Source organism: Podarcis cretensis (genome assembly GCF_951804945.1).
Source record: "Podarcis cretensis genome assembly, chromosome: 1".
NCBI lineage: Eukaryota > Metazoa > Chordata > Lepidosauria > Squamata > Lacertidae > Podarcis > Podarcis cretensis.
Genome location: NC_137170.1, coordinates 99483006 through 99508559, shown reverse-complemented (window position 1 = coordinate 99508559; position 25554 = coordinate 99483006). Strand labels below are relative to the sequence as shown.

At 39.1% G+C, this 25554-nt stretch overlaps 1 protein-coding gene across 6 annotated transcripts in view; it reads right to left on the bottom strand.

Annotated features, from left to right (window-relative positions):
• The window catches only part of R3HDM1 (R3H domain containing 1), a 46064-nt gene extending 22465 nt beyond the window's left edge, over positions 1–23599 (bottom strand). For 3 of the 6 annotated variants that reach the window (XM_079993132.1, XM_079993134.1, XM_079993136.1), the window contains exons 1-13: positions 23461–23599; positions 22164–22374; positions 15329–15370; positions 14798–14887; positions 10369–10483; positions 9386–9464; positions 8261–8320; positions 8032–8172; positions 5134–5242; positions 4953–5048; positions 3796–3833; positions 3660–3710; positions 3313–3539 (exon numbers count right to left, since the gene is read on the bottom strand). In XM_079993132.1, coding sequence (XP_079849258.1) covers positions 3313–3539; positions 3660–3710; positions 3796–3833; positions 4953–5048; positions 5134–5242; positions 8032–8172; positions 8261–8320; positions 9386–9464; positions 10369–10483; positions 14798–14887; positions 15329–15370; positions 22164–22334 — 1219 coding nt within the window. In that variant the 5' untranslated portion in view covers positions 22335–22374; positions 23461–23599. The remainder of the gene's footprint in view (positions 1–3312; positions 3540–3659; positions 3711–3795; positions 3834–4952; positions 5049–5133; positions 5243–8031; positions 8173–8260; positions 8321–9385; positions 9465–10368; positions 10484–14797; positions 14888–15328; positions 15371–22163; positions 22375–23460) is intronic. The other 3 variants (XM_079993135.1, XM_079993137.1, XM_079993133.1) reach the window with 2 other exon arrangements.
• Between the last annotated feature and the right edge of the window lie 1955 nt (positions 23600–25554).

Here is a 25554-nt window from a genome sequence, read left to right as displayed (position 1 = left end):
ACATGATGCAGCACTGATGAAACTGTGGAAAGAATTTATACTGGCTTTCGTAGCATTCTAAATCAAGCCACATGCTAGGAAAACAATTAACCATTTATAAAATGGTATAATCTTCAAGATTTCAAATTTGATTGACATCAGCATAATTAAAGCTAAATCTGCATCCATATTAGAATCATTTTTCAGTATTTTAGAGGTTTATCGTTTGTGTGTTTGCTAGCTTGCACTCATTTGGGAGGAAGAGCAGGATAGTCGTCGTCTTCTTCTTCTTCTTCTTCTTCTTCTTCTTCTTCTTCTTATTATTATTATTATTATTATTATTACCACCACCACTACTACTACTACTACCACCAGGAATCAATAGTCCAAAATGTCTGCATAGCACCAAGTTGGCTACTCCAGATTTATACTATGGTTTGCCATACTGAAATGGCCTCTGTGAACTAGTATGTTACATATGAAATCTGAATACCTAAAGCTTTAATGCTTTCGTTTTGGTGCATCAGATCAATGTAGGCATGGCCCACTGGTCTATTTCTGGAGGATCATTCACTGACTGTAGGCTGACTGCAAATAATGCTCGACTAGTTTATTCATTTATCTGATTTTTATGCTGCCGTTTTGCTCAACTGGGAGCCAAGTCAACATAATTAAACCATCAACTTAAAGTATATAATTAAAACCAAGCAACATAAAATTACATTCGTAACATCAATCAAATTATATTCAAACTGCCATTTAAAATCAAGCAACAACCTAAAAGACTACAATCTGATCCAGCAAGGCACTCGTTATGTTCCTAAGCAAGACTGCAGACTCAGGACCGCTTGACACAGATTGCTTGTACCTTAACTGTGAAGAGATCCTGCGTATGTACTCTTGCTTTGGAAATTTAACACACTGTGGGTGACCGCTGAGATTCCAGCAAAAAACAAAAGTGCTCCCGGGACTGAAGTTAGTGCTTTCCTAATGAATTACCCAACTTGTTTCTTATAGGGCCAACCTAACTATAGGATCTTCTAACATGCACAGGTATGCACTCACTTCACAACAGTGAACATTTTGCACAAGTTTAAAAGTTTTATTTTATACCTGTGGATGCCTATTAGGAAGTTCAGAGGGGGAGAAAATGAGTGTATTCTATCAACTAACACAGCAAAGAACTGGAAGGACCAATCCTGGAGAACTACCAAGGAAAATATTACAGTACTGTAGCCTTAATACTATGGGAACATTGTTGTGAAATCCAAACATCAAACAGTGGCTGTTTTTCTTGCTAGACAGCAGTAATGGAAAGGGCTCTTGTACATTGCTGTGCCCGTAACCTTAATTTTTTATGTGAAGAAACTCTCCACAAGAGACTGAGCACCATCACCAACAAATATCCCTATTCCTCCCACAACATGGCCTATAGATTGATATGTTGGGCTATGTCCAAACTCAGCGTTGAATTGTAAAGCAGAGATGAGATGGACCCTGTGAAATTAAGAGAAGGTTCTGAAAGAGCTAAGTAAATGCTGGAACATTGGAAGTTCTGCAAATGCCCTGCTGCCTTTCACAGTCATATCACAAACAAGCTCTTAACAGCCTCCATCGAGTGAGGCCACAAACCATGTTTCATTGACATGTTCTCCTATAAGACCCAGAGATCAACAGCTTTTGCTAACATCAGGAGGCTAAAAAAATAAAATAAAGATAACTAAGCAAGCTGACTTTCATGACTGGTACTTTGTGTTTCAGAAAGGACATGCACTACTACAGATTTAGGATAATTCAGAGCTTTACACTCCCAGAAACGAAAAGTTGATAACTGCTTAGCTGGCAAAGAACATAGCTCCCAGATCACCTGTATCCATAGGAAGATATATTTTAAAACTGGTTCCCATTAGCAGGACTGAGCCTCTCATAGCTCACACCTTTTGTCAAATGAAGTTATTCCTTAAATTCATGCTTAACAAAAAAATATTTCATCTTATTTACTTATATATTTAATTTCTATAAGCGAAGCAAAACTTGATACAGAAGATAATTGCCTTCAATAGGAGATAGCCTAAATGAGGACATAAAAAATAACAAACTGCTTTCGTCGTCGGGGAAGGGCTGTAGCTCAGTGGCAGGGCAACTGCTCTGAATGCAGAAGGTCCTAGATTCAATCCCCAGTATTTCCAGGTAGGGCTGGGAAAGACCCTTATCTTAAATCCCAGAGACCTGCTGCCAGTCAGAGTAGACAATACTGAACTAGGCAGTTGCCCATGGGAGGCAACGCTGATAGGGTTGTTCACCTGGCTTCCCAAAACTGAACATCACTACCAATTACCAAGAGGGAAAGGGGGAACAGTGAGACAGAGGGAAAGCTCAGCTTGTCCCAGCCCAGAAGTGCAGAAGGCTGTGCTGGGATTTGGGCATGGGTGGCCTGCACTCAAATCCCTGCTTTACAGACACTGGGTCACAACGGTCTCAATCTATCCTGGCTCACATATTTGCTTCAAAGGTAAGTACTTGTGTACATTAAATCCAATGTGTGTTTTATCTTACATGAAGAGTACACTTGCCATTTGAAACCTTACACCAAGAAATTCTCAGCCATTCTTATGAAACTGGCTATTGTAGTTATTCTCCCCAATTTTTTGCTTATGTCTAGGACCCCACAGTGTTATTAAAACAAAAACTTTCCAATCTAAATATGGCAGGGACACACTGTAATGTTAACTGAATTTCAATTCCTTGATTGGCACTGTATACTGTATGTCAGGCTTCATTATACTGCCCACAGTAATTAATCAGGACCAGTTGAGTTAATGCTGACCCAAATGCCTTGCCTAACCAGGTAGTTCCAAATATGTTGCATAATCAATGGCTTCTAACAAGGTTTTTTTTTTGGGGGGGGGGGACTGACTCAGGTGGTAAAGGTGGGTAAAGCCATTGCCTTTATTCCAGCTGCAATGGGATAACAGTGGGCCTTGCTTGTCTTTTTATAACAACACAAACTTAATCACTATATCAGGAATGGGGAACCTGTGGCCCTCCAGATGCTGCAGGACTCCCAAATCTCATCAGCCCCAGCAAGCAATGAATGACCAGTGGTAAGATACAATTGCTGTTGTTGTCCAATAACATTTGGAAAGCCACAGATTCCCAACCACCACACTACAGACTTGTTTTGCAGCAAAATGCTATTGCAATTAAGCCAAAGCAACTCTCCTCAAAATAATCTCTGAAAGGGCGGAGGACTACTTTTTGCTAAAAGGGGGTATATTTTCTCCTTAGATATTTGATGCATGTACACATTAGCAGATTGTTTGCCACTCATACCTGTCTTAGATAGTCTGCCTGTGCTTTTGCTGCTTCCAGTGCTATCGCCTCTTGTCAGAACAGAGATCCCACTGAAGCTGCTGGCTTTGGTCACAGCTGGCTTCAAATTGCGAAGGGAGCTATCAGAGTCGGTGCTGCTCCATGGACGGGATTCGGAATACTTTAGCTCATTGTCTGTACTGCTTTGAAGGCTGTTGGTTGACCTCCCTGAAGCATCCTTATTGACCCTGCAATTCACCAAATTGACTTATAAAATACAGGGATTATTTGCAAAATCAGGGACAAGAAAAAGTGAAATACGTGCAAAATACTTTGGGATTTTTTTAAAAACCCAATTTATTCAATACCTAAAGATCTGCCGCCTTTGCTGGGTACTATTGGCTTCTTCCTCCTGGATTCTGTTGGCATGTTCAATAAAACAGTAGCTTAATATTTTATTAGAAAAAGCAAACAGGAACTTGTTTAAAAACTGATTTCTCTTACCTTTTGTCAATAATGTAATTCTCTTGGGAACACAGCGACTGAGGAAGAAACAGTGTAGAATGAAGATCACCATTGCTAACTACTGTATTATCAATCCCAATGTGACAAATAATGACACACATGTTTAAATGTCTTTAGGTCACCTGTAATAAATAGCCCATACTACCCAATAACGGTTCACAAGTTAATAGTAACATTATAGCAAGCCATGTCACACGCTAGCCTAGTCGACTCCTAATGCTAAGCCGTGGTTTGCTTAGTCTAACTATGGTTTGTTTGAACATGTGAACCCAGTCCAGCAATCTAAGCCTGACTTGTTTTATGCCAAACCATAAGGGGCTGGCTGCTTTTTTCATTACACTGTACGAAATTACAACGATACGAAAGAGTCAGAACGATTAAGAATCACCATATGTACAGGTGGATGTCTGAACTCATTTTAAATAATGGTAAGATGATTTATGCTTAATGAACAGCAATACAGAGATCTTCACTCCCTCTGTAAGAGCAGATCAGGATTGTAAGGAGGTGGTAAGGGGGGCAAGGCTACCTTGACAAAAAGTAATGCAACCTACATCCTCCACATTGGCACATCCCTACTATCCCACACTCTTGCCACAGAAGTAGCATGTTATTAAAAAAATCCACATTCCATATTATGTAAAAAGTGAACAAATGCCTCCCCACCTTCATGTCTCTACTGCAAGTTTCTCAGAAATACAAAATATTCTTGAAAACCTTAAGATTCCAAGAAATTAATATGGATTTAAGTTTTATTAGAAACAATGGAAACTGGACAGCAAGTCTTAAAACATCCAGAATTTAACAAGTCCTCAGGGGACAGCTGGCCTGATTAGTTTTTATTCCTCAGTCTGTTATCCACCACTCCTTATTTGGCGTAAATTTTCCTTATCTAAAGGTCTAGAGTTGGAGAAGTATAGCAGGTTGCTTGCTGGTTTCCAAACCAACTGAATGCTCCCTCAACACACTGTTGAATGTTAATGTAGTCACAGCATTTTTATGACCTTTACCCAATGCATAACAAAGTGATTTAAATATTCAAGTATTATAAACAAAGTACTGTATAACAATCTAGGGTCACGGTAGTCATACATAGTCAAAGATGCTATGAATGTTCCTTGTAATTTAATACCTACATCTTGTGCAAATATTCGTTCTCTAGCTCTCTGGTACTCTTCTTCTCGTTCTTCTATAGATTTGCTTCTTCTGTCATCTTTTAATCGTATTCGCATCTAAATTAAATAAGTTATTAATTGCCAATTTCTATTGCGCAATGCAAGTGTGTAGTCAAGACAACTATAAGAGTTCAACATTTACCTGGTTATCATCTTTGTCTAGACTAGAGTTCTCTCTTTTAAGGATGTACCGCTTTTGAAAATCTTCACTTTTTTCATCTTTTATATGTTCACAAAACTTCTGGTCAGGTCTTTAAAAAAAATGAGTAAGATAAAATAAATCATGACAGGTATGAAAATGTTTTAAATTGTGTGTACCTTTAAATCTGAAGAAGGTACAACTCTGAGGACACACTTGGGATACTGCCCTGGATACAGCTTCTGTCCTAACACCTTCATTTTCTTTGATCTATTTTTTTTGCAACTAGTGAAGTTTATGCACTTGTGAGAGCACTGATGTCCCTTCATTTCATACGTTTATTTGAATAAATTGTATTGAGGCATACAGATACTAAGTAATGCTAACAGCAGAATAAACATTTAATTTGTAAATGGGAATTCTAAACCCATTCACAAATAAGAAATTTATTTGGGGCCTTGCTAACTACACACTGTGGTACACTAGCACACATGTTTTGCAATTTTTTTCATTTATTTTCTACTCTAGAAATTTGCATAAAAGCAAGGATCAAGTTAATTCCTGAACTGTATTATAATTAAATGAAATACTTCCCAAACTACCTAAGAGTTACTGGATGCCCAAATGTAATTAGCAGGCACTTCAGAGAACCTTTAGACTGTCTTACCTCTTTTCTCTTAAAGGTCCCTGAATTTACTGCCCTGCAATCACCACTCCACTGAGTCGTCCCAGTGTGCACTGGGTTGATGATGTCATTAACAGCACTGATCGGCACTGGAGCGGGGAATCTGCCTATGAGGAAAAGGCAAGTTGGGTTTTATTCAATATGGAGCAGACCTCCAAGGTTTTCTTTTAAAATTCTTATTTTACATCCCAAATGATTTAAAATAAGAACATTGAAAACCTTTTAAAATAATTTACATAGTCTATAGGTTATATGAAATGCCTGCTAATTATTATTGGGGCTTCCAGAAAGCAGCCTATGTTTTTTGATATCAAAAGTTATTTTCACAATAAAAGGGCTCATCTGTTACTGCAGCTCATTCTCCAACTCACTAAAGTCTTCATTAACTAGGTGTCAAAGTCATTTTACAACAGGGAAGACAACAAAGAGTATAGCAAGCAAATATATGTAATTGTTGAGCACATCTTGCATAAGCACATCTTAAATATAGCTTTTTTTTAATGCTGCATGTCTGTTTCATTTTACAGACTGAAAAGATGGAGTTACAAAGATGAGATAATTATTTCCAAACACAAAAAATAATTGTGGGAACGAAATGAAAACCCTCATAACAGCTAATAAGTTTCACTTTTCTGCAATACCATTTTCTGAGCAAATATAGCTGCCACCCAAAGACAAAGAAAAAACTTATGGTATACCAGCAGACCACAAGGTGCTTGTGACTCTACTGTTATTCAGATGACTAATTTGTGGGTGAGCAATGGAACTGCGTGTTCTCTAAACTAGCTCCTCTTCCCTAAGAGGCAAGCTATACTTTAACTCAATAGTAAGGTTTCCCTCATCCAGCATGCGAGAGGCTTCCAGAAAACCTTCAGCAATACCTATGGCTCCCTTACTTCTGCATAAAATGACCTTTGTGAATATTACTTGTGACTTTCTGATCAGGCATCTACAAGGTAAGTGAAGGTTAACCCTCCTGTATTCAAACTCTTACACAGCAGAAACATTTCTATGGGTCTTCTACGTGGGAGCAACTATATGAGAATCAACATCTCATTGAACACAATGGCTTGGTGTAAGGCTCCAAAAGGAAAAGAGGCCCACTGCTAGTTTCCCAATGAAATCAATTTATTACATATGAAGGTACTTTGTCTACTGTTCTTGCTGAACTGTTCTATTTATGCAAAACGTTGCATGCTGTCCTTTGAATTTGGCTGCCATACTTAATCCCCAATTTGACAAAGCATTTCAGAACCTTTAACGCTATTTTTAAAAGACCAGGAAAACAACAAATTAACACAAAAAGTGTTGCACCAAGACCAGAAGACTTTCGTGTATGATGTGAATGTAGGGAAGAAAGTTGCTGAAATTATTAAGGACAATTACTGTGTGTGAGCTGCCATCAACACCATCAAAACTGAAGACTTGGTTCCCAAGGTTGGCATTAATTATTGTTTCCTCTAAATTACTACAGCTAGAAGAGAAATGTTTCATAAATGGGGAAATATGGAAATCCCAGAGGCAAATGACTGATTGAATGACGTTTGGCATACATTGTACATGGAAAAGCTTGTGCATTTTGTCTGATTTCAAGAAGGGAGCTCAAGGTTGTGTAATGCAAGGAACTGTGTGTCAAGTTAGAACTAATCTGTTAAATATTACAATATTTTTTTCCAGGATAATACAGCAGAAGACCCTTTTTGTGATGTAGATAATTACTGAAGACTCTGTTATTTTATGAATAATGTATGATTTGTGCATAACAATTACAGAAAAACAAATAGAAAAACAAGTAGTGCAACAAAACGCTAGCTCTAACCCAATTATACATTTTAATTGTCTTGCCTGCTGTAACCCTTCTACTTTCAAGCTCCCAAATTTTTACAGTTCAGGAATAAGAATTATTCTCACAAGATGGAGGAACAGCAGCACTGGAGAGATTTCTAGACAGTCAGAGGAATGAATAGTGACATCCTCACCCCAGACACTGAAAGTAGCTTTCAATTATCATGATACCCACAAAATTAGTGATCCCTTTGATTTGAAATACAATCATATTTCAGAGATCACCTCTAGGAAAAGAAGAATCCTTTAAAAAAAATGAAATAAAAATAGACATTCATTAGATTCTACCTGGGTCAGTAGACTAAAACGTTCCATCATCCAGACAACTGGACTGCTTGATTAATGAAGAATAAAAAAAATTCCTAACTTACATTCTGGTATTGCTGGTTTTATTTACTATAACCGACTTCCCACTCTGGTCCACATTGTGCTCCAGTCCAAAGTAAGCAGCCACTCTGTGCAATAACATTCTATGGTAAGAGGTCATGGGGGGGAATTTCTTTCGAGGGATTCTGAAAAGCAGCATCAAGTTTTAGTTTTACTTGTGTTACTACACCATATATAATAAAAACTTCTTCAAAACCAGCAAGTAGCACTTACTCGTTATTACCAATGAAATCTAAGATTTCCTGTTCCAATTTCAGCAGCATCATTCTGTCCCTAGAAACCAAAAACACAGGGGTGAGACAAAGGAGGTAATCCAAAAGAAGACAATAGTGCTTCCAGATGCTGTAATATAGTAAGTGTATTATGCAAGAATACTATTTGTTCTATTAAAAATGATTCTATGATTATAAATCACAAATGTATTAAAATATATTAACAAGAAGAGCTTAATAAAGCCATGGCCCTGCTCTGCCATGCACACTGGATTGGGGGGGGGGGTAGGGGGGGTTCAGGCAAATTGTTGGCACAACAACTGAGCCCAGTGATATTGCATGATAGTTTGCCTTTGGATCCAGCGGATCCTGGACTGGCTCAGCCTTGGAAAGCCTTATTTGGCAGGTAGTACAAGGAGCCCTGCACTAGTGGAGTAATGCTGGTGTTGTTCCACCCAGGCAGAGCCTGGCAGAGTCTCCCTGCCCCCAGGCCTCCCCTCCCAAAAAATGGTTTCTTGGTGTAAACAACAAAAGCCACATGAGTTGCAGCCAAGGGAATTGCTGTAGATAAAGGATCGCCAACATGTTTCCCTCCAGATGTTGTGGCACTACCATTTCCATCAGCCTCCGCAAGCATGCTAGCTGTGGTCCAGCAACATCTGCCGGGCTCCACATTGGCTTCCCCTGCTATAGCCCCTGCTTTCCATCATATTAGCCATCACTTACGTAAGTTTCTGTACCCATTTCAGCAGATAATCATTCAGACAAAGCTATCTTAACATGTGAGTAAAGGGAATGGAAATAATCATTTGAAGAAGTAGGCTTTGATGCAGCAAAATACAGAATTATAAATATTTTAAGGCTTTACACAAGGCATCCTAAAGCAGTGATTCCTAATTGGGGTCTGTGTAACTGACCCATGGCATCATTCCATACCCCTCAGCTGTCTGGGTCATGTGAAAAACTTATCTTCAAAACTTATTTCCACAGTTATGAGCTAATTGGGAACCACTGTCTCAGAGCAATATTTGAGGCACTTACTAGTACCACAAACTAAAATGAGTAACAAAATTTGAATTTAATAAATTTGAATTTAAAAACAACGAACAAACTACCACCTCTTTACCTGGGATTATTTTTCAACGTATTTACTAAAAACTCGTGTAGATCTATACCAGTTGAATCTGTATATTCTTGGCTAGAATCTAAAAAGAAACAAGAAAGAAAAATCCAGGATTGGAGAAAATGTATTAATTATTTTAGTAAAATATATTCCTTATATTTTAAAAGCTGTCCTTTTTACATATTAGTAACCAGAACACCACATTTGGAAGTATAGTTGCACACCAGCTTGGAAACGAAGTTGTACCACAGCTCAAATAAGGGGGGCATGCTTTCTGCCAACTCCCCCCTCTATACCCCACACTATTCCCAAGGGTCACCCAAACTAACCCAGGGGTAATCCCCTTTGAAGGCAGGGGGTTGGTTTGGCCAACCACATCATGGGTTAATAGCCAATGTATGAACATGCCTTGGGAGCAGACAAGAAACCCCTTTACTCCTTCCTTTGTGAAATCCAACAAGCAAGAAAGGAAGTCTTGAACTAACTATAAATTTTCTTTTTTGTCCAAACCAGGAAACTATGGTTAATAGTTCCAGAATAAGCCAGAAAATTAAGCCAGCTTCAAACCATGGTGTCATATCCCAGCTTGTTCCCAAGTTGTAAAACATTGTTTCCCAGTTGAGACAACTGGGTTGTTTGTTCTCTTGCTCATATAAAGGGTGGGGAGGGGAGACCACAAAGCTTGTTCATATCTTGGGTTATTAAGTAGAGATATGATTATCCAAACATGGCCACTGAAATCTTACTTCTGAACAAACATGCACAGAATCATACAATAAATTTGGCAATGGCCTAGCTTTTGTCCTTGGCCTTTCTCCACCTTCTGGCTTCTGAATGAAAGAGGGAGTAGATAAAAACGTTCTCAGTCAGGTACAGGCCACTGTCCTATTCCAGTTATACTTCTCCACCCTACCCCCCCCCACTGCCACCTCACAGCATTCCTGCTAGATTAATGAGATTTTAAAAAAGGACAATAGATAGCAAACCTCTTGATAACATTTTCCTGGGCAATTTATCAATGGACTTTTCCTTTTCTGCTTCATCTTTCAAGGGTTTCTCCTCCTTTTCAAAAGATTGTGTTAGCTGGATCTGAATTTTCTCCTGTTGAAAAGTAAAATCCGTCATTTTTTCCCCTCCCACTATGAAAAATGTGTCATTTTAAGCAATCGACCAACTGCAGCAGAGAGCCTAGTATGTTGGTTGGAATCCAGAAAGGAATCACACAGCATTTTGTTTGAACCTCTCAATCCATTTAAAAGGAAAATTGATTTATTAGCATTATTTTATTTCCCACAAACCCACTATGTGTCTTTAGTGCACAACATAGATTTCAGTGGCTGGGGACCAAACAAAACCCAAGCAGTGGTCAAGTTATAATGCTAAGGCAAACATGGATTAGCACAGACAAGCAAATATATGGGCATTTGCTCTGGGTTTTGCATTGTCTCTCAGCCTGGGCTCATGCTTTATTTCGCTAGAGAGACAAACCATGTGCTTTAACCAAGATTTGTTCTCTGGCTTATCACTCAGGGGATGTGATGTCGGGTCAAAACATGGCTTTGCTCACAGCAGCACAACAGCAGTAGGACCAGAAAAAGAGCAAAGCAGCCATGATTTTCTCAATGGAAACCTGGACATTTGCTTGTTTACGCTAAACCATGGGTTTGGCTTAACGTTACATGAAACTGGGTAATTATGGCTGGCCATTCGTTTCAGCATTTAGATGGCAATTCTACGCCCACTTACTTGTGAGTTAACTCCACTGAACTCAGTAGGACTTACAAAAAAAACAAAGTTGATGATGCAGATTCCCATTCCCTGGAACTAACAAAGGACACAGAACTGGGGGGTGGGGAGAAGGAAAGATGCATTCTGTAAAGCTAACTCTTACCTTGTAGCAATCTTTCCTTCAGTTTATTTATTAAAACAACAACAACCCATTTTAGTGCCTGGATTTGACAGAATTTACATTGATACAGATTTTTTTATTTTGAACAATTTGTCACATACCTTTAAGCATACTGCTTTAGTCTTTTTTCATTTATCTAAATCTTTCCAAAATGACAATTGCTACAGTGGACACAACTCTATAAATCTGATTTAAGGGACGTGAAATATAGTTGCAGCTAGTGGAACACTGCTCATTTGTGCCATTAAAGACAGAACAGCAGCAAAATAAATAAAGTATTCATTAAATTTTCAATTGTAACTCCTTTCAACATTCACCAGAGAATCTTCAAGAAATAGAAATGAATTCAAGTTGAGAACCTTGCCAGAGAATAACTACTATAGAGCACACAAAAAACAGAAATTGTTGAATTATGTCATAAACTGCACAAAACATCACTGTTTCAAAAACTAGTTCAGTCTACTTTAAAAAGGAATATATACCAAACCTTCCCAAAGTATCAAAATAACACATAAATATTATGATGTGTAAACTAGTCATAAAACATTTATGGAAACATGACTTTTTGCATTCATTCATCTTTTAAAACAAGCTTCAGATTTGAGGACTGTTCAACTAAGCTTGAGTAGAGGTGTCTCCTGCTTTGTGATTAGGCATTTTCACTTTATATCCTTTTGGCCCCTTTCAACTGTCAAGTATCCCAGCTAGGGATCTCAAATAGGATTTCCTGAGCTACATACCATATTGGCCCAAATATAAGCTGCACCCAAATATAAGCTGCACCTTTAAACTTGATGGGGGGGGGGAGAGAGAGAGAAAAAGAAAAATACCCGAATATACCTAAGCCGCTCCATTCCTCACTGCTCCTGGCAGGCACTGCTTTGCCACGTTCCTGGTGCTGTTTCCCCTGCACTCATGGTTGCATACCGTAAGGTCACAAATATAAGCCACACTTCAACTTTTCACAGTTGGAATTTGGGGAAAAGGTGAGGCTTATATTCAGGCCAATACGGTATAAAGTATATGTATTAGGCCCTCTGCTGCTGTTCTCAAAGACTCAAATTTGCATAACATCTGTGAATATTTTTAGGTCATATTCAAATTTTTACCCTTTTCTTGCAGTTGTGGGGTGGGCAGGCCTGAAATAAATCTGGAGTTACACACAGGTAATAAGTCTGACAAACAGAATGCCAACAGGTGTTTACAGCAAAATACGAACAAATGCCAGTTTGCTAACCGTGTGAACAAAAATACTCTGAGAATATGTAGTCTCACACTTTAAACTAACTTGTGATACTTTTTGCTCCAGCCAGTCCACTAATTCTCAGCCTAAAGGGCTGCCTCCTCTAAAAATGGCACCTCCATGAGCAGAATGAACTCCTAACAACTCTCAGCACTCTTAATAAACAATAGTAACCGGGGTTGGGGGGGAGCCATGGCTGTATAAAGTGGTATGATACTGTTTTAAATGTATAGCGAAGATGGAGCGTAAGTTTGCTTTACAGTGAATTTCTTCTGGTTGCTAGGATGGAAGAAAACTATACCAAACAGGAAATAAAAGTGCAGTAAATCAGAGGGAGAAACAACAACACTTTAGGACACCAGGTTTCAAATCTATTGCCCAATGTCCAAACAGCTCACTTACCAAACACAGCTCTCACTTCACTGATTAAAAACATAAAAGGGTGTGTGCAGGTTGGCTCATCTCAGAAAAGTCTCTGGGTGAGTGGCTCTACATAGCTTCAAAACTTTCCTTTCAGAGCATACAAAAATCTGTTTTAGGGTTGTTTTTTTACTGAAAGCTAGGAGTCCAGATCCTTGGTTGGCTCTGGGCCCAGTGCACAAAGCCTAGTCCCCTCTCAGTGGCCTTGATCTCCTTACTTACTCAGGGCTCAACAAAAATTAATCTAAGTTACTCTCACCATACTTCCTGTAGTTTAGCAAATTGTGAAGATACAACAAAGCAACTGCAAAATCTGCCAATATCATTTTAGAGAATGAATGAGAAATGCTTCTGCTTCGATGGAAACCTGACTCACCCTCACAGCTGAAGTTAAAAGAGAAATATGAGAAATCCGTTCATTTCGGAGAATAATTCAACCCTACATTACAATTCTGATTTGACTGATAGGAGTTACTTTATTGTAAAAAGCAACAAAAACAAAAAACAACCCCAACACCTCTCTTGCATTTGAGTGTAGGAATCTATTATCTTTTCCAACTCCTGCTTCCATTATGCCACAGATGTCAAGGAGGTTCAGCCAACTATAGTGCTAGTATCACTTCTGAATATACACAAGACAATATGACTCTCTTGACTATGGAAGTAGAAATCGGATCCTCATACTACAATGGAATGTTGTAAGGTATGAGTCATGACACCCCCCCCCAAAGTAGTTAGCTAATTTCCCTGATGAGGATTTGCATTTAGTAAATAACTTAGTATAGGTTCATAGCAAATAACAGAATGCATACCCCTGCTGTTAAAGAGAAATAATCTTATTACTGCTAACTGACAACTAAAATGATACAGATACCACATGCCAAAGAGTGTACAGTACACCAGCACACTGAAAGGAACAATTATTTTAAAAGGTAGCAACTTTCTGACTTGTGAGTTCAAAAATAACAACAAAACAACAACTAAGCACTTGCAAAAGGGAGGAGAACACTATATTCCTGTCAGATATATTTTTGTAGCGGGGGGAAAAAAACCCTGCTTTCATTTCAAATTCTTGTCACCTACGTCATAATACTGGCCACCACATAATCCAACTTCTCCCATTACTTTCTATTTCTTGACTCATTTAGACCTTTTCCAGTTGTACCTTGGGCTTGCTCATACAGCACTAAATCATGGACTAGTGTTCCATGCAAAACAGGCCAATGACTATAATAAAGCCCTATGATACAACTGCATTTACTCAGGAGTCCCCACACAGGGCAGACTTAAAGAGATTTACAAGACAATCCCACTACGCTCCTCTAGTAAGATGGACTCATAAGGCCACACTGGTGTCAAGGGAAGTACCGTATTTTCTACAGAACATGAAATTCAGACACATTAAATATGACTGCTTCAACGTCAGGAAACAAGTCTCTAAGTCACTAGTAGGTATACTGCAAATCACTTTATTGATTGCAGAGCTAATCCTTCTATACTGTATTAGTCACACAGAGATATTCTAGAGTTACGAAACATTCAAAAATCAAATGACTTTGTCAACCAGAAAGCTGGTTATGAGCCACAGGAGACACAGAGCATGTGTGCAAACAATATTCACTCAACCCAAGTACTTTTATGTTATTGATCAAGGGAATGATTTAGTGTTCTATCGTGATGAATTGTTCACACACCAACATGCATCCATATGCGTACACTTTTTCTAGCTGCTCACATATTCCCCAAAAGGGCTAACTGCAACCCTACTCCCGCTCTTTTTCAAAACATAATTTAAAGAGCAAAAAGCCCAGGTTTCAGGTCTCATACTCAATTTTATTTTTACCTGGATGTCCTGTGAAATTTCAGCTGTGGGAGGTGGAGGAGATTCTTCACACACAGCCAGGCCCCGAACTAGCTTTAACTTTGTACTTGACTAAAGAAAAGTATTTATAAATTAAAAATCTACAGTTCACAGATAGTTTTCCTCAATTTAACTTACTGCCAAGCGCATAACAAAACTGCTCACATTCGTATGGTGACTATTTTCAATACACAATCATTCATTATGAGAAGGCAAAAGAACAAGCAGTTAAAGCTTTAAAGTCATCATGATATCAGCAGAAAGCAACTTCAGTTACTGGGAAAAAAATTAAGCAAAGAGAAGCACTATTTCCTCTGTCTAGCAACAAGAAGCCACTATAAATGTACAGGCAAAGCAAAACAAAACAATTAGGCAAATCAAAAATCCAAAACAAAAATACTTTATTGCCAAAAAAAAGAACAAAACTGAAGTCAATACATATTTTCACAAAATAGCAAGGCTTCATCAAGCATGAAGACTTCCTTAGCATGCCAGCACACAAGTCTACTGTACCTTTGACCTTTTTCCTGTCTGTCCAAAAGACTGCACTGGCCGCTGAATGGTGAGCATAACAAAAGAGAGTTTGCATTAAAACTTTATGCACTGACTGTATAAAAGCATTAATCAATTCACCAGTGTGCACAGCAGAGAGAAAACAATGCCATCCTGGCCATTATTTACAGGATTATCCATCCTATGAGCAAATGCAAAAGGCATGGTCCCAAGATCTTTGGATGGAGAAACATCAACCTTCCCTTCTAGAACAATAATTCTGTTTATACGTTGAAAAGTCTGTCAAGTTTATAACTTGCTAATGAAAAGTTAGCACACCCCAGGACAAGTGCAAAAAAAAAGTCCCTGCTCGCTCTGCCCCCCACATCTGCTCAGCTCAGACTGGCAAAGGGGTTACACAACTGTCAGAAACTAAGGAAGATTATTGTTTCTAAAATAACATTGCCGCCACTTAGCCAATACTCTTCTGCCTGGTTTATGTTCTGGAAAGTAACTACTGTTCTTACCACCTTTTACTGTATTCCTCAGAGAAAGTGCCATCTTCAGTAGGCACTGCTACACATATAAGCAAAAACATCCTGCTGAAAGCAATCAAACTTTATATCAACAGTTATCTGATCAGCCACTAGGTACAGCCAATTTGCCACTGCCTGCCACAAGTTGAAAATGGTCTGGAAATAACCTGCATCAAAACTACTACTTCATCCAGTATAGAAACGACACATGACTAGGCCTGGGTGATATAGCAATATATCACCAAGGACCAGTATGAGGAACAGACTGTGGTCGGCTTCACTCAGCAGAATATCACTGGTGAAACTGCCACCATTCCTGAGTCCCTCTGTTAGTGATTTCCTCCAGCAAGCAATGCTGGCAGAGAGACTTAGGAGTATAATGTATTTAGACCCAAATGCCGCTCATCTTTCTAAAGGCGCTACATAGAAATATTCCAAAGCAGCCCAATTTAGACAGTTGTTTTCAGTTGTGGATCTCCAGAATTGTGTACCTGACAGTAAATATGCTTGGTGATACAATTCTAAATCTGGGATCCCAAATCCTCCTTCTTTATGAGTATTTGCATTTTTTCTTGGAACTGAAGAGCCCCTAAGGCATTTTCTAAACAATTTTTTGTGAAAGCATTTGCTTGCAAATTCTAAGATAAAGCTGAAGGTTCACTAGCCCTTGGAGGTAAACTAATTGCTTGCAGAAATTCTGGATTCTTTTCTTCAAGGTAAAGATAATAAGTGGTTACTGCTAAGAATGTCTTAGGCTACATCAGGCATAGGCAAACTCTGCCCTCCAGATGTTTTGGGACTACAACTCCCATCATCCCTGACCACTGGTCTTCTTAGCTAGGGATGACGGGAGTTGTAGTCCCAAAACATCTGGAGGACCAAGTTTGCCTATGCCTGGGCTACATTTTAGAACTATTTAGTTTGAAAGCAATTCAGAAAGGGAGACATCTTAACAGATATAAAAATATACATGGTGGAGAGGAAGAGAGAGAGAGAGAGAGAGAGAGAGAGAGAGAGAGAGAGAAACCCGGGGTTATCAAATCAGGAGAATCAGGACAAAGGCACTACTTTTTTCCACACACTGCATGATTAAACTACAGTTTAGACAGTAGTCTTCTTCTCAATGAAAGCGACCAATCTCAGGTCAGCCAATGCTTTTAGTCACAATAGCAATATATTCCCCCCAGAATGAAAGCCTCTGATTATCAGTTGCTGGAGAACCACCGTGGGAGAGAGAAACTGTCCTCATATCCTCCTTAAAGGCTTTCCACAGGCACCTGGCTGACCACTGTAAAGGAACAGGATGCCAGACTGAGTAGTCTGATACACCAAGCTCTTCTTATTACTACACAAAGGTAACGCTCCCTAGAAACATCCCTTGATGGTGGATAAAGCTACTGTAAACAACCTCTTCAGAAAAGATATAAATATCTTTTGTCTGTTCATCTAACAGTGAGCTAGACCTTTAAATACATGTATAGTTGTTTTTCAAGTGTAAGTAAGAATCTCGGGGCAGGCATAGGCAACCTTGGCCCTCCAGATGTTTCGAGACTACAATTCCCATCATCCCTGACCACCAGTCCTGTTAGCTAGGGATCATGAGAGTTGCAGTCTCAAAACATCTGGAGGGCCAAGGTTGCCTATGCCTGATCTAGGGTCCAAGATCCTTCTACTAGGCCTATTGTTAGAACTTGCCCAATTTCAAGTGTGCAAACTGTGAGATGGCGGTTTTTGGTAATACAGTGTGCACGTGTGAGATGCAGCTGCATTTGCACCAAATGAGAGATTAGGAGATCATGCAAAGAGTCCTAGTGGTGGAGCTGTATAATCCAAGGCTGACAAACAGTCAGATGCTTAGGATCACTGCTATAGGAGCAAGTTTTATAATTGATGCAGGCCTGAAAGGAACAAAGTTATTTACAACAGCATGCATAAAACAGTAGCATGCATAAAACAGTTGGTGCTTTTATGCATAAATTATAAATGTTGACTTCTGATAATGTATGTGGTTTACATTAAGGATAAAGTGCTGTTTTTGACAGATTTTGTCATAGTTTTTTTTGTCCTTTCCTATTTAGCATTGCTAGCCTTCTTGATGCATAACATCACCCTGATAAGGTAACTCTACAAAAGCACTGATGCCCCCAAACTGGAACAATGTAGGTGTGCATTGCCAGATGCAGTAGGTACCTGTAGAAGTTGTCAGCTTTAAATGTTTTCAGTCTTAGGCACCAATTCTAACTACACTTATCTGGGAGCAAGTCCCATTGAATATACAGTTAGGATTGCAGTCTTAAAATTAGAGCCTCTTGCATATATTACCATGAATAACATTTTAAGGAAAAATTATTTGGAGCCCAACTTGTGCAACAGAATCTCCCCTTTCTACATGCAGAGATGGGAGCAGAGCAGAGTGGAGGTAGAAGTTCCATAGCGTACAGTAAGTTAGTATCCGCAGGAAGCAAAAATAAAATATCTGCCCTTACCATAAAAAGCAAAATGGGGTAAAGGAGGAAAGGAGAACAACATGGAAGGAGAGAAAGAGCTCCACTGTGACTAATAGATCATGCTTATAACCAGAGGGAATGATTTCATATGGAAAGTGAACTCCTATAAACTTAAAGGGTGCCTAGCATTAGCAGCCCTAGAGGCACTTGCTTGTAATTTGGCAGTATGCCTGTAAATTTCATCTGCTTCTGTTAAATGGAGTGTGGGAAAGGCTTTTTCTTTTCTTTTTACATTTCCTAAAGGTGAATGAGGAGGAAGCATGAATCACACTCTGATGGAAAAAGCCTAATCTGGAAACCTATGTAGTGTCTCAGAGAAAGGTTCCAAAGTGCTAAATCATGGCCTAAACAAAATCCTGCCACCCATGCATGCCCCCTCATATATATAGATGCATTCATTTCTTTACTTAAAATTGCTAAAATCATTACAATGAAAATCAAGGCCTGTTAATGAGAAACTTACATGTAGCAGGCTTGCATCAATGCTTAATTTGAGTAAAAGAAATCATCAACAGCACAATTTGTATTAAGTAGGTGGCATTTGGAGGAAGGATTTTTCTATCTCATTCATTTTACAAGTATCTTTTCCTAACAGATGAGCAAACCTTTTAACTGTAACCTAAAAACCAGGTGCAAATTGCTTCTTTCATTCTACTTGCAAATAACATGAGAACTGCCTATAAAGCACTTTTTCTGAATAAGAGTGTGCAATATGATCTCATTCTTCAAGAACTAAGATTAAGGGAATAGAGATGCCAAAACAACAGGTGATGGGAAGCGGTAAGGACTCAGGAGGTTAGTAGTACCTATAACACAGAGAGTTTCTGCATGACACTAATTTCCACATAGTAGTGTTAGAAACAGATGTGAAAGCTAGGAGCTAAATGGCACTTTAACCCTAGGTTATGGGCGCAACAACGGAATATCTAGGCACGCTTTTTTATAACAAGAATACAAAGCTGGAAATGAATGAACTGCAGCTAATAATATATTTTCACGTGGTCTAGTCCTTCCCCATCCCACCCCCTAATATTCCTAAGAGGGTCTCTCCTCCACTCTTCAGAGAGTAGCTGGAAGTGGGGAGGCATGAAAAGGTCCTTATTTCCTTCCACTCTGCAGTTTTAATCTGAAATATTAGACGCAGTACTGTGCCCAGAGCTCAGAAACTGCTTGTGCTAATGAAATTCCCTGTTACAAAATGCGCCTAGAACAATGGGAGTTTCGAACACTGCCACATAGCCTCAGTTTAAAAAATAATTTCCACATGGCTTATACTGAGAACACACTTCTGCTCACAGGCCTATTGCATGTACCTATGGGGGGGGGAGACATTTCTCACAGTGTCACCAGACATTCATAGCAGGAAACTCCCCATTCACATACAAGCCACTCTGAATGTTAGAGCTATCACATGGAAGCTTCTTCAGGCATTATAATGCTGAAACCAGCATAAATTGTGTTAGATCTATTGCTCTTAATACTTGGGGGAACTGTATCACGGTCTATCCCAAATCATATATGAGCAACTAAGCTATAATCAAATACAATCAAGTCACATATTGTTTATAATCAGTGCCAGCTGTACTATTTCTACTTTATGTAAAACAAAAATCCGACAAATGCCAATGTCAAGGAATGCAAGGAATGCAAGGACCAAAAGTAATGTAGCACTGAGTATCAAATAGGTTTGTCATTAAGACCCAGTGAGGCGAATGTCTTGTACAGCAAAGGCATGCAGGGGAAAGAATATGAGAGGTGTGTTCTTCCGCTTCATCACTGTGTTCGCCTTCTTTCAATTCCAAAACTAAAAAAAGGTCTACAATGACATGGTGTCAGTAACTTGCTTTGAGTCTAAACCACCTCCTCTTATTCACTTGCCCTCTTGGAACTGCATGTGGAGGCTGGCATTACATTAGTCTGAGCAGTGGAACGAACAACAGCAGCAGAAATGCTGAAGCCCTGCCTGGAGTACAGGCACTGGAACACTAGGTACTGGAAGCACTGTGAAGTTCCCTTATTTCCTTAGAAATATTCGCTAACAGGGCTTCTCTAATTTCCTGCAGCATTGCTTCATTCAGTTGTAAAGGCTGGTCTGTGGGGAAAAGGGTAGGCTACTCGCATGAGTTTGTATCAGTTGCTATAACCACAATACGGACCATTGACAAATTAATTGCTGGCTTTACTAAAACTACAGACCCCTGCTGACAAACTCTAGGGGATAGATTAAAACCATTATAGTCATTACTTGAGGAAGAGGAATTCACTACCTCTGTACTTAGCTTATGAGAAGTCCCTTCTTCCTCCAAAAGCAGCTGCATTGTGCCCCCACAAATCAATGCAAGGCAGGAGAGAGATATTTGTTGACCATTTTCTGAGCGCTTCACAACAACTCAGCAGCAGATGGCTGCACCATAGTTGCTACCTCTGTCACTTAGATAAGTGGCAAAACAATCTATGGCAGGGCTGAAGAGGTTGAGGAACCAGACATTCCCGCCAAAACTGCTGCAGCAGTTGCACACACTATTTTGCCTGCCACCCCACCAACAACTCCCAACTGTGGGCAAAGTACTGAACTTGCATTTCGCAGGGACACCTGGCATTGTGGTGCAGTGGGGCTTCTTAAGCTTTCCCCTTTTGCCACCTTTACATGCTAACTGCAAACTTCAGCAGACTGTCTGCCTGCACATAAACACACACAGGAAGAGGAAGTGTGGGTGTAATTTAAGTGGATTAGGAGGACTGAGATGACAAAATATTGGCCAAAAGGTCCAAGTGGGTCCGTAAGGCCAGCGCAAGCCAACCTGATGGGCAGGTTTCAATCCTGTTGGGTGCTGCTTGACCAACATGATTGAATCCTCAGTCAGTAGAGCACGAAAACCCTTAATCACAAGCCTGTGGGTTCGAGCCCTACATTGGGTGAAAGATTCCTGAATTGCAGGCGGTTGAACTAGATGATCCTTGTGATCCCTTCCAACCCTACAAAATTATAATCCTATGATTCTCGTCAAGCTTGTGAGGAAAGGGTTAACCTGCTGGGTGTTGTTTCATCAGGGAACATGTTGGTGAAGCAGATCCTTCTCCTGCAGGTCAACTTTGACAGGTGGGTAGCATTCAGGCAAAGGCATTTAACCCTTTTAAGATGGCTAGACCCTCTAAGCCACCTTTAAGTTTACTATTTTTTTAAAAAAGATGGCTTTCCATTTTTGTTGAGTTAAGCAGAATATGAATGCTTAAGTAAGCAAAAAACTGAAGCACTTTTGAAATGAAACAATTTATATAATTTGGAAAGACAAAACACGACCACACATACAGAGTCAAAAGAGGAACCACCACACAGCAAAATTCATGTATTCTGTTCATGGAGCGTGTTGTTTGGGCCACTGAATGGAGACAAATTGCCTGACTTTGCAATCAGGTCAAAACAACAGATATTAATTTAGGCTCGATGTGTTTTATCAAGCAGCATGCAGTCACAATATTAATAGTGAGATAATAACTCTACAATTTGGTGCAACAAAACATGTACTGCTACCAAAATACCTCCATCTCCCTATCTGGGAAAACTGGCAAACGTACCTTCATATCTATTCAGAAATAACTGAAAGCAAACTAACAAATAAACAATAAGGGAAGGGAAATGTAAAGAAAGAGAAAAATATACATGCAGTTTCTGTTATTAAAACATCATTGAAGTTGAATGGCATCTCACAGTAGGAAATTGTGGGGTGGAACCTAAAAAGTGCAGTAGCACTAAAGAATTCATTGCTCAATATGCATTATGAGGGTGAAAATAAGGTGAAAGAAATCTCTTACCTGCACATCATTTTTATTATCGGTACACCTTTCATCCTTTTCCACTTGAATTCGCTCGTGGCTTTCTGATTTTATGAAGGGTTGCACTGCAGTGTTGTCTTTTACCTCCGTTTCTGAATCTTTCATTGTTTCACCTCCCTCCTTTACAGTAACAGTATCAGTCATCCTCATTAGAAAAGGTTATTTTAAAAATCTAAAGGAAATATGGAGCCTTAAAAAGAAGAGGAGGAGCCATTATAATTTGTGTTCTCCTAGTTCACATATTATATAACATAACTATAACAAGAACAATATCTAATCCATGCTTAAAAATAGTTTTCTCCATGAACATCCTTTCATCATGAACGACCACAATTACAGATCTCAGAACCAATTTAAGTATCAAAACTAAGTCTGAAAACCAAACAAGATTTATTAAGCTTTAAGAGTAAGAACTATGAAAGTCCATTTATTAAAACTCCGGTGTGATTCCCCAACTAGAACTTTGAGCTTGATCCAAGAAAATGTCATTTTCAGTAGAATATTCTCTACCTATTATTTGTACTAAACATATAGAGTGGAAATCCAGTCATAAGATGCTCCTTTTCAGAACCCCCAAAAGCTGTTCCAGAGCACTGGATGAATTTGTGGAACAGAACAGGAGGTGATGGGGGATGCAAGTGGAAATTACCTCCCCCTTTATTCCAGTGGGAGCCTCTACTGGATCTCAAATTATTTTATAAAAAGAAGAAGTCCTTTCATTCATGGAAGGGATACTTTGGATCCAATCCACAGTATTTAAAAATCAGACAATCTGTTAAGAAAATTTAAAATGAATAAAAACAGGATACATGAAAAGTAAGGGAAGGCCAATGACAAATATTCAAAAAATGGATTAGCCATTTATTAGGCCACGCAAAATGTCACAAGTAATGTAGTAAAAGCTTTTGTTTCCCAGAACTCCCTCTCCTCTATCTTTGCCCTCCATTGCCATTCCCCTTGTCTCTTTAGTTTGTAAGCCTGATGGAAAGACTTCTGTCTCTCTCTTTATTTTATTTTGTTGACATCAGCCACCTTGGGAGACAATAAAAAGCAGGATAAAAATATACATAAATACACACATAGTCAACAGCTATGGGGTCCATTCTACATACTTAAGTCTTAACAACGCAAACTATGAGCTAAGTTCCATTGGACACAGTGGGATTTTTTAGTAAACAGGCAAAGGATTTGCACTGTTAAGTAGAAAACTTAGACCTTTTAAAAAAAATCTTATTTAAAAGAGTTACATAATCAATAGCTGCTTGGCATTACTTGCCTGGTGTATCCTGTAGATCTGCGACTGCGGTCTCCCACGAAAATAAAATAAAATAATCCAAGGATCTTTTTCACAGTCGCCAACCAAGATGTCAGTTGTGATGAACCATCTGGAATCTGGCAGGAGTCCCATGTCCTTATCACCATTGGAGACCTCTGGACGGTATTATATTGTCTGGCATCAGAAATACCATCCCTTTTAGACACCTAAAACAAATATATATATATATATATATATATATGTCAATCCAAAGTTTAGAATCTTTTAAAAACATGACATTAAGCCCATTCTCTACAATCCATTCAATAGTATCCTCCCAGATTTCCTTTGAAACGTGGGAAGTGTACAGTCTTCAAGATACACTTAGCAAGTTATTCTTAATAATGACCATTAGTAAAACTAGCGGTAAGTGAAAAAAACTGGGTTGCAAGACATCACAGTATAATTTCAACCATAATAAATTAGAGATTCAGCAAATTAAGACAGAAACATGAATCTTATTGCTACAGAGGTTGTTGTGTCTTCAAATGTCTTCAAAATGCTTGCTTTGACAAAAACATGCATACTATATCCTAATGTGTTCTACCATCAGTATCAGACGCAGTATGATCAGCTCACAAAATCAGGCAGGATGGCATAAGCACTAGTGCTAGGTACCCCCAAAACTCAGCCCTCCAGATGTTTTGGGACTACAATTCCCATCATCCCTAATCACTGGTCCTGTTAGCTAGGGGTGATGGGAGTTGTAGTCCCAAAACATCTGGAGGGTCGAGTTTAGGGATGCCTGCACTAGTGTAATGCCACAGTTGTGCCATTGTACCATCATTACAATTTGAAGCTTGTACTATGACTCAATTAGGTGGGTGTGGGAAGCAGCCCTATTGTGCTGGTTCCCACTAGTACAATGATTCAGTGGAATCTGGCCCACTGTCTGACCAAGTTTAAGATGACTTCCCCTTGTTAATGTGCCACATACCCAAGTATTTCTTTAGTACATTGTTGTTGTTGTTTTAATTAGCTTTTCACGAGTCAATAACAGGCACAGACCCTGGCTATTATGCATTGACATTTCAAAAGGCCCTATGACTATGAGACAACATTATGTGCTTTCATACTGGTGATTTTCAGTGCATGCTTTTTGATGAAAAAAAGATGCATTCATTCTGTAAGTAGGGAACAAATCTGATCAATTCCTCATTTTTATTTTTATATATTTAATTTCTATACTGCCCTTCAAGGGTCACAGGGTAGTTTACAATACAGGAACATAAAAAATACACAACATAGTAACAAACAAAAACAACCTCCCTCCCCCAGTATTTTTCATTTCTTCCCCACCTTAAGGCTGCTCTACACAAATTGCACAACTAAGTCATAGAGCGGTCTGCACCATTTTTAAATAAGCTCTCCAGTAAAAAGCTGCAAAAGTACAAAAACAGGCCAAAGCCTGGGCTCTCCCCTTGATAATTTAGTTTTGGGCAGGGTTGGGCAAGAATTTAAAGAAGTATCTAGCCTGAGGTAGTGCCCCATATTCTACCACCTCATTCCAATGCATACAGTTTAGGGTCCCATTTCACCTGAAAGGATACCTGTGTTGGCCCATAAGAAAAAAGCCAACATTCATATTAGGGCAATTACCTCTATTTAAAATTGTGGCACTTTAATTATGCCTTATATGGATTTCCTGCATCCCATTCATGCACAGAAGGAAGCTGTGCACTTAAATAGGTCAAGGCCACTGGGAATTGTGATGTCTCTATGCAGTTGGAATGCAGTAAGATTTGAAATGTACTCTGTAGCAAAATGTGAAAGTGCCAACGATCAGCCAATAAGTCTATTGTTAAACATCAGGAAATTGTACGCTAAACGTCTGCTGAATAAACTAATTACTTGGCTTGATGAAAATAACATCATAGGTCCAGAGCAGACAGGGTTTAGGTCAGGGAAATCCACTTTACACAACTGCATGGTGTTATCTCACTTAGCCGCTAAGTACACGCGGCTTCATAAAGAATGTCTTTATGTGGCCTTCCTAGATATCAAGGCTGCTTTTGACACTGTTGACGGGGCTGTTATGGACCAAATTGGAGACAA